General features: G+C 47.6%; 1 protein-coding gene across 1 annotated transcript in view; it reads left to right on the forward strand.

The window, feature by feature from the left end:
- The window catches only part of SKIL (SKI like proto-oncogene), a 621859-nt gene that overhangs the window by 540777 nt on the left and 68163 nt on the right, over nucleotides 1-12919 (forward strand). Inside the window, exon 6 of the mRNA XM_069618566.1 lies at nucleotides 8586-8807. Coding sequence (XP_069474667.1) covers nucleotides 8586-8807 — 222 coding nt within the window. The remainder of the gene's footprint in view (nucleotides 1-8585; nucleotides 8808-12919) is intronic.

Genomic DNA, 12919 nt, shown 5'->3' on the forward strand with positions numbered 1-12919 from the left:
AGCACCTTTAACACACAGGTTTGACGACCAAAAGGCAGTAGAGTGGACGATTAGGTTACAAAAGGACTGGTTCCAATGTTATCCAATGGAGGACGGGAGGAACAAATTATTTATTTTACCCCTTGACTCTGATTTTTCTCAGATTGGATTTCCCGCCGTTGCTTCCAGTGAGAGTTGCCCAGGGGCTGCAGGATTCTTCTGGTCAGGTCCAGATGCAACCCCTTGCAGTGAAGAAATGATTGACAGATGCAGGCCTCCTCAGGACACTTCACATTATGGGGGGAAGACGAGTTCCAGCAACGGTCTCTGCACACAGGCGACAACAGGAGCCCTTCCAGTTGCGGTTGAAGAAGCTCCTCTAGCACAGAATACCTTGAGTCTGGGATGCTGAAATTCGCTGGGAAGGCGACTTGTATCACAAGCTGGTGTTCACCAAGTTCCGGGTGCAACCGTGGAACGACAGCGCTTCTGGTGAGGTAGCCCACGAGAGAGATGGTTACTCCACCGGTTGGCTCGGGTACACTTCCAAAGGCTCAGGACGGCTGGTTCCTCGTGAAGGCGTCGAGACTAGTTGGTCCCACTAGTCTAAGGGCTGAAGAGCTGCTAAGGGTCATACAGAGATCATGTAGTACACCAGGGCTTCACCAAACCAGACGCAGGTAGGGATCCCAGACCTCTTCAGTAGTGGATCCCAGGAGTCTTCTGTGGATCTTCAGTCGGCTGATAAGACTATGAGGAATTCTTGGCTCCAACGCTGATCGGAAGAAATGGCTGCAGGAGTCCTCTTCGTATCCAAAATACAGCCTGGAAGCAAGTCCAAGCCCACCAATGATAAGGATCTGCACCATTCAAACAGCCAGTTGTCCAAGCAAGTTGCGCCCCCCCTTCCTTCCCCCTTCTCGGTGAGTTAAATGCATGACCTTATATGGGATTTCCCACACACATTGTAAAAATATTTTGAAGGGATTGCGTCCTCTGACGTATTCCTTATCTTATCTTAGATATCTCTTTCCAGCTTTGCTGGCCTCGGAAATTTTTTCTCTAGCGGGCGCTGCGCGTCGACGTCCGCCGAGTCGAGGTCCCTCGACAGCCGCCGTATCGACGTAGACGTCATCCTGCCTATAAAGGCTGCGCGCAGCGTCCGTTGCTCAGTTCCGTTTTTCCGCGCTTACTCAGTGCCTCGGAATATCGTTGCTCTGTTTCGTAGAGAATTAATCCAATTTCCTCGAGATATTCGATCCATACTCGATGGCTTCCTCGTCGGAACAGACGACCCCTTGGTCCGGCTTTAAAAAATGCTGAGATTGTGGGAAAAAGATGTCGCTGACTGACCCTCACAGAGTTTGTCTGTGGTGTTTGGGAGCTGAACACCATTGTTCGGAGTGCGAGGACTGTATGTCCATGACAGCTAAGGCCCTGAAGGAGCGTAGGGGGAAGCTGGAAAAAGGTAAGACTTCTAAAGCTTCTTCTTCCTCGACAAAGTCGAGACATTCGTCTCCTCGTCACCATTCACGCTCCAGGTCTCGAAGCGGGTGCCATCACTCCTCGAGATCGAAGCACTCGAAGAGGAAACGTCGAAGATCCCCTTCTTCGTCCTCCTCTTCCTCTGTTTCACCTAAGAGAATCCCTTGCCCCACGAAACATAGTTCCAGGGCTGAATGGGAGGAATTCCGAAAAAATATGATGAGCGTCTTCGAGAAAGCGGCCTCGACCCCCTTGAAGACTGCCGAGAGCGATGCTCTGGTCGAAAGACCCGAAGGTCCAAAACGCCGCGAGTCGCAATACCCGGCGAAGGAAGCTTCTCGAGCGCGTGACAAACCCTCGAGTAAAGCAAAGACCTCAAATCCTTCTTCGAAGGTTCCGTCGACGCCGTCGACGAAGGTTCCATTGACGCAGAGGTCGGTGTCTCCGACGCCGTTGTCGAAGGGACCTTCGACACACGGGTCTGTCGACTCGATGCCATCCTCAACACCGGCGTCGACGCCAAGGAAAGTCACAGTTGCGGCGCACCCAGTGGCTATTCCCAGGTCCTCGATGACAATGTCGTCGAGATTGTCGACATCCTCAAGCAGAATTCCAATTCTATCGAGGACCTCGAGGCCTCCGCCTTTGTTTTCGACGGCACGTTCGAAGCCTTCGACGTCGGCATTGACGTTTTCGAGGCCGATTACAACAACTTTGGCACCCTCTGCCTTGGAGATGGGTTTCACACCCTTTGTGAGTTCAGACCAATTGAGAACAATGTCCTCAATTATGGAAGAGGGAGAACTATCTGACCAAGAAGAGACATTTGAGTTGCAGGGATCTGCAACCCCAGTTCAAGAGGAGTTATCCTCAGAGGAACGCAGATTAAAGGAACTCCATGATTCCTTACATGAGGCAAGTGGTTTGGGCACTTCCCCTGAGGTGGAGTTCGCTAGGCCAGACCCGGGGGAGCATGCTGAAACCCCTTATAGAGCCTTAATGGCCAGGATCACAGAATTTGTGGGGTGGTCAACACCTTCACAGGCTTTCCAACAGGATGACCTCACGGATATTCTTGATAAAGGTCCACAGGAGGATCCTGTAGTACCTTTTCATAAAGCTCTTCAAAGGAAAATCATGACGAACTGGGAAACCCCAGATGTCGTCCCGGGAGTAAATAAAGAACTGTCTACTAAATACAGGGTATCTTCTGCAGACCCTGAGTTTTTGTCCAAACACCCATCCCCAGAAAGTCTGGTGGTACAGGCAGCATCTTCTACTGACATCAAGACTGCTTACCCTACCGTCCCACAGGACAGTGACGATAAAAAATATGATGCTATGGCTAAGAAAGTCTTTTCGGCATGTAGCATGGCGTTAAAATCTATTAATGCTACTTGCACCCTTGCTAGATTTAGCCATACACTTTGGGAGTGTGCTTCTACAGCGGCTGACTGCATCCCGGAGGGAGAAGAAAGGGAGGAGTTCCTAAATATCATACAGGACGGTAAAGACTCTATGTGCGAATCCCTCCAGACGGGCATTGATTCGGCTGACCGTATCAGCAGAGCAATGGCGGCAAGTACAACAACCAGGAGATTTGCTTGGTTGAGAAAGTCTGGTTTTGCCCCAGATGTGCAAGCCAGGCTCTTGAACATGCCATTTGATGACTCTTCTTTGTTTGGGAAAAAGGCAGATGACGGTTTAGAAAAACTGCAAACATCAAAGGCAGCAGCAAAATCCCTAGGCGCTGCAATCCGTCAGACACCTTTTTCGTCCCACAGGAACCTCTGTGAGAGGCAAGTCCTTTCGCTTCTACTCTTCATTCGGAAGAGGTAGAGGACGACCGGCTCAAAGGGGACAAAGAAGAACTACCAGAGGTGGACGGGGTAGATATTCAAAAGCCGCAGCAACAGCAGGTGCCTCTTTACCATCGGCATCTGCATCAGCCGCCCCAAAACCACTCTGAGGACTTCCCTCACAAGACACCTGTAGGAGGCAGGTTAACTCAACATCTGGCGGAATGGCAGGCTATCACGCAGATGCTTGGGCATTGTAGACAGTTGCACAAGGTTACTGCCTGCCTCTCCTACGCATACCTCAGAGTCATCCACCGGGGATCAGCTCTCAAAAAGCTCCAGATCCGCTCCTCTTGCAGGAAATTTTAGACCTGCTAGAGAAAGGTGCCATAGAAGCGGTACCTGTAGCGGAGAGAAACAGGGGCTGGTACTCCCCTTACTTTCTCATTCCAAAGAAAGACTGAGGACTGAGACCCATCTTGGATTTGCGAGAATTGAACAAATTCCTCAGGAAAGACAAATTCAAGATGGTAACTCTTTCTCAGATCCTTCAGGTCCTTCAGTTCCAGGACTGGTTGGTATCTCTGGACCTTCAGGACGCTTATTTCCATGTGCCAATCCATCTCAAACACAGGAAATACCTGAGGTTCGCAATTGGCAACTCTCATTATCAATTTCGAGTGCTGCCATTTGGACTGACCTCCGCCCAAGGGTCTTCACCAAGTTAATGTCGGCAGTGGCTGCAAGTCTAAGGAGGGAAGGGATTCACGTCTACCCCTACCTGGACGATTGGTTGATCAGAGCTGTATCTTCGGAACAAGCTCAGATCCAGCTAGATCATGTTTGCCACTCCCTTCACAGACTGGGCTTCTCCCTCAATTTAAAGAAGTCACAAATGATACCATCGCAGAGACTTCAGTTCATCGGAGCGATCCTGGACACTTCTCTGGGAAAAGCCTCGCCACCAGAGGTGAGGGCTCAAGATATTCTACAGATGGTTACCAAGTTTCAAAATGCCCAACGTCTCCCAGCCTTCGACTTTTTGAGGTTGCTAGGCCTCATGGCATCCTGCATTTTCCTAGTGCCAGAGGCTCGCCTGAGAATGAGATCCCTCCAGTGGGCACTGAGGACTCAGTGGTCACAATTCTCAGGGAGAATGACAGATCTTCTTCAGGTTCCCGACAGGGTGGCTCGAGACCTTCAGTGGTGGGCCTGTCAGGAGAACATTCTGAAAGGAGAGCAGTTTTGGCAACCCTGGCCGGAGATAACAGTAGTCACGGATGCCTCACTCACGGGGTGGGGAGCCCACGCCAACGACTTGACTATCAGCGGTCGTTGGTCTCCATCGGAGTCCAGACTACATATCAACCTGTTAGGGCTGAGGGCCATCAGACTTGCGCTGAAGGCTTTTCTGCCATCTGTACAAGGAAAGAATGTCCTGATAATGACGGACAACACAGTGGCCATGCATTACCTCAACAAAAGAGGAGGCGTAGGATCACTACCTCTGTGCAGAGAGGCGATTCAGCTCTGGTTTTGGGCAATCCAAGAAGGAATCTCTCTATCAGCAGTTCACCTAACCAGAGAGAAGAACTTGACAGCAGACGCTCTGAGCAGGCAGAGCACAGTCTCCCACGAGTGGGAACTAGCTCAGGAAGTCCTTCAAGAGATCTTCGCCCTTTGGGGAACCCCTCAGGTGGATCTGTTCGCCACTAGTGTCAACAGGAAGTGTGATCTGTTCTGTTCAAGGGAATTTCCCCCGAGAGGAGCTCTGGGAGACGCGTTCATAGTGGACTGGGAGTTTCCGCTTCTGTACGTGTTTCCACCGGTCCCTGTCATTCCTCAAATGATCAGGAGGTTGAGAAAACCATGATCCTAATTGCCCCGGATTGGGCCAGGAGAACGTGGTACCCGGACCTTCTAGACTTGTCCATCTGCCCTCCAATTCGACTTCCACTCAGAATCTACTCTCACAGAAGGGAGGTCAGGTTCTCCATCCAGACATCAAAACCCTCAACCTTCACGCTTGGCTTCTGAAAGGCTGATGTACAAGGATTGGGACCTCCCTGATGATGTTATGGAGGTGTTGCTTTCGGCAAGAAGGCCAGCAACAAAATCTTTATACCGCTGCCGTTGGAACAGATTTTGCAGCTGGTGTAGAGAAAAGAATATCGATCCCTTTTCATGTCGTACACCAATGGTTTTGTCCTTCCTACTTTATTTAGCGAATTCAGGCATTCAAGTTGGCACCATCAAGGGCTATCTCGCAGCGCTATCCATCTTTAAGCGCACTGCGGAAGAACCATCCTATTTCAAGTTACCCTTGGTAATACAGTTTCTAAAGGGGTTAACTAACGTTTATCCCCCAAGACCATTCCAGGTTCCCCTATGGGATTTAAACTTAGTCCTAACTTTCCTGATGACCACACCTTTCGAACCACTCCACTCTTGTTCGTTAAGATTTCTTACCCTTAAGACTGTTTTATTAATAGCACTTACATCTGCTAGAAGGGTGAGCAAGTTACAAGCTCTTTCTTGTAACCCCCCTCATACAATCTTTCACAAAGACAAAGTTGTTCTGCAGGTGAAGCCTAATTTCCTCCCAAAGGTGGTTTCTGAATTTCATATCACTCAGAAGATTACCCTTCCATCTTTCTGTCCTCCTCCTCCTCATCCGGGGAAAGAGGAAGAGAGGTTACACAGGCTGGACCTAAGATGGGCTTTAAGTTTTTACATTAGTAGACTGGCTAGGATAAGACAAGCAGACCAGCTGTTTGTAGGCTACGCAGGTCACAAGCTGGGGTTACCGATAACTAAGCAGACCATTTCCAGATGGATCATTTTAGCCATTTTGGAATGTTATAAACTGGCAGGAAAAGAGCCCCCTCAAAATCTTAGGGCTCATTCGACCAGAGGTATTGCAGCTTCATCAGCCCTCAAAAGAGGAGTGCAGGTTAGAGACATATGTGCGGCTGCAACATGGTCGTCCGTCCATACCTTAACACGGTTTTACAACTTGGATTCCTCCTCCAGTCAAGAGACTAGGTTTGGAAGGGCAGTATTGCACTCTATTCATCAATAAGAGGAAGCATGAAGTCAGTACTCCCACCTCCAATAACAGAATACTGCTATGGGAGCCTAACTAAGATGAGGAATACGTCGGAGGACACAATCCCCTCGAAGAACAAGTTACTTCTTACCTTGTAACGTTCTTTCGATGGGATGTTCCTCCGACGTATTCCTTATCGACCCTCCCATCCATCCCCGCAGTACTACTTCCCTTGTTGTTGCAGCTTACGCTCCTTCAGGGTGATTAGTCTAGTCCAGAAAGAATTATTGTGGGCTACAAAACGGAACTGAGCAACGGACGCTGCGCACAGCCTTTATAGGCAGGATGACGTCGACGTCGATACGGCGGCTGTCAAGGGACATCGACTCGGCGGACGTCGACGCGCAGCGCCCTCTAGAGAAGAAATTTCCGAGGCCAGCAAAGCTGGAAAGAGATATCTAACATAAGATAAGGAATACGTCGGAGGAACATCCCATCGAAAGAATGTTACAAGTTAAGAAGTAACTTGTTCATCTACTTCCATCAGCTTGTCTTGAGGAACATATACAAGTAACCAAAAATCCCAAGAGTGAAAAGCCAGGGTAATGCAAAAGTATCCCCATCGCACTGCATTGTAAGGTGCTGTGTAAAAAGTTACAAAAAGCTGAAAGGGAAACAGTGTCTCAGTGCTGATGGTAAGAAAGACTGATCAGTTTTCCCATAACAAATTTAGCAAAAGGCAGGGGAAATTAAGCTCAAGGCTATACTACCCCCTTCAAAAAGTGCAGACCACGTTAAAAAAGAAAGCAAAAAGATTGGGAGTCCATAGAAACTATAGAGGGAAGGTTGCTCAAAGAAATCTTTCCTAACCTCTACGATCTTCGATCGAGCGATTGGAGTGTGGAGGACAAAATGGTGTATCCGCCTGAAACACCTTTGTTACATCATTCTTTTGCAGAAATGGCTTCAGTGGGAGTAATTCTGGAGAACTTGATCATAGACATTTTGAGTGGAAGTGCCTCCTGCATCTTCGCAAATGCTAGAGCAGCAGGTAAATGTCTTTCAGCAAATATCTTTGCATGACTAGTCAAATTGAGCTCCACCACTACTGCACAAGTCGAACGGATTACGAGGTTGGTACCTCAAGGGAGGCTTATTGCAAAAACACAGAACCACTCTTGCTTGTTTATTTTATGTGTTCTTATCTGGCACACTTTTGTGGAGAAACCCCTGCCTATATAGGTTTGAGGGCTACTTTCTAATAACCCTCCAATCCCCCCCCCCCCCAAAACCATTTGAAGTTCTTGGCATACTTCTCTGTGCTAGATGGGACCCTGTCATTGTGATTATTTCACCACTGGCCAACAGTCCCAGGTGGGTGGTGCACTTGGTCACTTTGAAGCTTTGATAAGTTTATTTTGCCTTGGGGAGTGTTCTGTAGGGAGTTAAAAATAAGGAACTGGTGCTTGCATTTGACAGCACGTGTATGTTTTACAGCAACCAGTACGATGAAATTAAATCTTGCCTTTTGTGCAAAGCAGCCAAAGCCTTTTGGTGGTCCATACAGTGTAGGATAACATCGTTTTTGTTGCCTTACATACATCAGAAACAATAGTTTGAAAAGCAGATAGTGTGGCGACATTTCAACTCTGACAAGTTTTGTATTGATTCAAACTGGTATTTTTAATGTATTGCTTCTTCATAGCTTCTTAACTTACGGCGCAGTGATTAAATTCGAGCATTACAAAAGAAGTAGTGCTCCCTTATCCCCAAGATTAGTTAGAAATCAGATCACACAATCGGGGCTCACAAATATGCTCTTGCTTCTAACCAATGGAGAGTGATAATTGATTTTTGGTGAGTAAGAAATTGTGTGCTGTGTGTTCATGTGGAGAATTGATGTACTGGATAGACTTTTATACCTGGCTATTAGCTTGGCGCTTTTACCCCGGACACAATTGTAGGTCTCCACCACTAGATTGCACCATTCCCAATACATGGTCACATGAATAAGAGAATGCACTTACTGGAAGCACTGCCTTACTAGGGTAAGTACATTTTATTTGTTATTGTCAACTCTACCTTGCTCCCCTTTGTGCAGGGCTTCTGGCATACACTGGGTGTAAGTTGCCATTTAATTTTAGAGGTTTCATTTTGAAATTTCTAGTGTCCACTATATTTAGTTATATTTCCCTCGAGATGTGGATTTAGTGTGTTTTATGCATCCCATAAAGTAAATGCAACATCTGTAATAGTATTTTTTTTTTTGGCAGGAAGTTGAGATCTTAAGCAGCCGTAAGGCTACTAAAGACCTGACGGAGCAACAACATTTACAGAAGGAGCTTGAAACATTACAAGTGGATCATGCACTGAAGATGCAAGAATTGGCTCAAGAGCAGAAGGCCTTAGAACAAAAGCTGGATCAAGTCAATATGCAAAAATGTAACTGTGATTCAGAAGTGGAAAAAGACATAGCTGTGCAGTATGTTGCACAGGTGAGAAATTAATACAGTAGTTACTGCTTTGCTATTTAATTTGCTTTGTTTTGCCCCAGCAGCATAGTTATGGTCACTTGGAAATGGCTGTTAAGCATGTGGCTCTAAGGATACAAATGCCAGAAAGGTTATTACTGAATAAGTAACTTTATATATATATATATATATATCTGTTGCTTATGAATCTGCTTAGAAACGCATGCTGTGCATATAGTCTGACATCTAGTGGTAATCGTTCAGTATTGCATCTTTTTTCAAAGATCAAAAAGGGATGTCGACCTGAGCATGCCTGTTACACTATCCCTCTTGTGACGTGTAGTGTACCCATGATCCCTCAGATGTTGAGGTCCCCCCCCAGATTGTTTTTTTTTCCGTTATTCTGGTTGGTCTCTTTCATGCAGAGCTTGTGTTAATGAGATTTATTGCTGTTGCCACGCCTCCTTTGACTGTTCCCGTTTGCCGGCCTGTAAATCTTTGATTGACTTTTCGTCTGCTGCCGCCGGCCTTTGCCGTCAGGTGTCAGCCTTTACAGTAGGGACAGTGGGGACCCTTGTTCTTGACATTTCTCTTTAGAGAATGCCTTTAACTTCCTTTCCCTCCTCTTCTTTCACTTGTCTGGCTGCTCTTTGTCCACTTTACGATGGAGAGAACTACATTTAAATTTTGCGCTTGCAGTAATAGGAAGTTTCCGTGCAAGGACACTCATAGGGAGTGTAATAACTGCTTACCTCATGGCCACAATGAGCTTCGTTGCAAAGCCTGTCTGCTCTTTACGCCCAAGACACTTGGAGAGGTGCATAAAGCGGTGGGCAGCCTACGCCATGCAGGTAGAGTCCCATTCTCCTGCTGGTGCCTTGAATGAGAATTCCTCTAGCATCCACAGCTCCAATTCAGAGGCCGAAGACATTGTTGTGGAGTCCGTTTCCCACGTGCCCGTCCCCAGACCCACTAGGCATGCTGAACACACTGCTACGGGGGAAACCAACCTGGCACAGCACCTCAGAGCAAGTGACATTCCGCTCCAGGTACCCTCCCATGCATCTCCAGTAGGAGGACGAATTTCCAACTTCATCCACGCATGGGAGGGTATTACCTCAGACAGATGGGTGCTGTCAACAGTAGCAGGGGGCTACTGTGTAGAACTTCTTCAAAAACCTAGCGATCATCCCCGAGACAAAAGGTACACTCGGAAGAACATCAACGGATTCTTCTACAGGAAATTACAGAGCTTCTATTAAAGGACACCATAGAAGTGGTCCCAGCCAACCAGGTAAATGGGGGCATAAATTCAACTTACTTCCTTGTGCCCAATAAAGATCTAACAATGCGCCCTTTATTAGATTTAAGGCCTGCAAAGAAGTATGTCAAGCCACAAAAGTTCTGCATGACCACACTACAAGAAGTAATCCCACTTCTAAAAAAGGGGATTACATGGCAACACTGAATATGAAAGATGCCTATTTTCATATTCCAATGTTCCCAGCGCACAGAAGATTCTTGCGTTTTAAGATAGCGAACCAGCACTACCAATTCAAGGTACTGCCCTTCGGAGTAGACTCCGCTCCAAGGTTATTCACCAAGGTACTGGCGGTGGTGGCAGCGCACCTGCGCAGGGATGCAATCCCAGTGTACCCTTACTTGGACGCCTGGCTCATAACGGGGGATTCGCCTCTGATTTGCAGCCAATATTCAGACAACAATCAACCTCCTCTTTCAATTGGGCTTCTCGATCAACGAGAAAAAATCAAGTCTGGTGCCCAGCACCTCCAAACAGTTCTTAGGAGCTATCCTAAATACAGAGGAAGGGTTAGTCTTTCCCTTAGAAGTGAGAGTAAAGAACTTGTTACTGCAAATACCACACTATCAGGCCGGCCGCCAGATAAGGGTACGCAAAGCTATGCGTTTAATAGGAATGATGGCATCTTGCATTTACCTGGTTGCCCACGCACGCCTGCGCATGCGTCCCATACAGGAGTGGTTGGCAAAACAATGGTCTTGTGCAAGTGGTCAGTGGGACGATCTAGTGGTCGTTTCGCCAACACTGGTACAAAATCTTCGCTGGTGGACGAGAGAGAATCTGACCAGGGGGAAACCCTTCTACGATCCACAGATACAAGCAGTGGTCACAACAGATCCCTCACTAGCTGGGTGGGGGGTGCACTACCTGCACCACATAGCTCAGGGTCTGTGGTCGCACTCCGCAGCGCTGAACCACATCAACGTGCTGGAACTTCTAGCAATGTTCAAAGCCCTCCAAGCATTCGAACCGCATTTAACAAGTCTGTGGTGCAGATCCTAACAGACAGCACCACAGCAATGTTTTATATCAACAAACGGGGGGGAGGGGTGGGTACGTCCTCCAAATCTATCCATACTTGCACAGAAAATCTGGAAATGGGCACTCAGACGGAAGATGTTCCTGGCATCTCAACATGTTCCAGGGGAACTCAACGCTCTAGCAGACTCGCTGAACAGATACCCTCTACCAGAAGAAAATGACTGGCGTCTACACAAAGAGGTCGTAGAACACCTCTTCTCCATGTGGGGTTTTCCAACTATAGACCTATTTGCCACAAGCGAAAATCGTCAATGCCCAGACTTCGCGTCCAGGTTCCCCAAACCAGGCTCCAAGGGGAACACCCTATGGATGAATTGGTCAGGGATGTTTGCTTACGCTTTTCCACCAACCCCACTGGTGAGGAAGGTGGTGAACAAGATCCACAGGGAACCAATGACGCCCATCCTAGTTGCTCCTATGTGGGCGAGACAACCATGGTTTCTACACCTACGCAAGTTGGCGGTGTGCGATCCAATCAAACTCCTGTGCCGGTACAGCCTACTCTCCCAGCACGAGGGGCTAACAGTGCATCGTCAGTCCAACTCAATGAACTTAGCAGCATGGCTCCTGATGTCATAGAGTTTGGACATCTCAATTTACCCCAGAGATGCATGGATATCTTGAAAGAGTCGAGAAAACCTAATACAAGGCACTGTTACTATGATAAATGGAAACGATTTGTTATTTGGTGCCAGAATAAGCAAATCAACCCAGTTGATTCTACTCCTTCTAATGTCGTCACCTATATGCTCCACCTATTGGATGCAGCGTTGGTGTTCAACTCACTTAAAGAGCCCCTGGCAGCTCTATCAGTCTACACCACTTCCCAAATACAAGGTCTCATGGTAGAAAGTGCCAGTGGTCAAGGCATTTATGGAAGGGGTAAAAGGGACTCCACCCTCCAATTTCTAACCCACCACCAGGTTGAGACCTTAATGTGGTACTTACTAAGCTCATCCGTTGCTCAGTTCCGTTTTTCCGCGCTTCGTGGGGCTTCGGAACATCGTTGCTCAGTTCAGTCAAATAATCTAATCTAAACATCTACTCGAAATATACCAACTCGTTCTCAATGGCATCTTCATCGGAACCGACAATGCCGCGATCCGGCTTAAAAAAATTTCGAGACTGCGGTAAAAAAAATGTCAATAACGGATCCACACAGGATCTGCTTGTGGTGCTTGGGAGCCGAGCACCATTGTTCAGATGACTGCATGTCTATGACGGCGAAAGCCTTGAAGGGGCGCAAGGGGAAGCTCGAGAGAGGTAAGTCAGTCAAAACCTCCTCGAAAGTTTCTTCGGCCGAGTCGAGGTATTCATCTCCTCACCGTCGAAAACATTCCCATTCTAGATCTCGAAGTAGCTCCTACCATTCGTCGAGATCAAGACACTCAAAGAAGAGACGTCGAAGATCCCCTTCCTCGTCTTCTGTTTCCCCAGAAAGGGTCTCCTGCCCCACAAAACACAGCTCTCAGGCTGAGTGGGAGGAATTCAGGAAGAAAATGTTAAGCGTCTTCGAGAAAGCGGCCTCGTCCCCCTCGAAGTGTCACGGGATGACACTCTGTAAAGAGAGGCACAGGACACCCAGGAAGGGTTTCGGGTGGTTGTGCCGAAGTAAGGTGGGCAGATAAGTACACAAACAGCTGAAAGTATGAGAACGAAGAGTAATCAAGTGTAGGAAGGAATAAAGTACTACAGAATGGATTCCCTCTAGGGGTGTATGCAGATCTAGGAAAAGAGTATTCCATGGACCTTAGGAAAAACTCTAGCCTTCTGC

The sequence above is a fragment of the Ambystoma mexicanum genome, chromosome 10 (assembly GCF_040938575.1).
Source record: "Ambystoma mexicanum isolate Mex_15411 chromosome 10, UKY_AmexF1_1, whole genome shotgun sequence".
Taxonomy (NCBI): Eukaryota; Metazoa; Chordata; class Amphibia; order Caudata; family Ambystomatidae; genus Ambystoma; species Ambystoma mexicanum.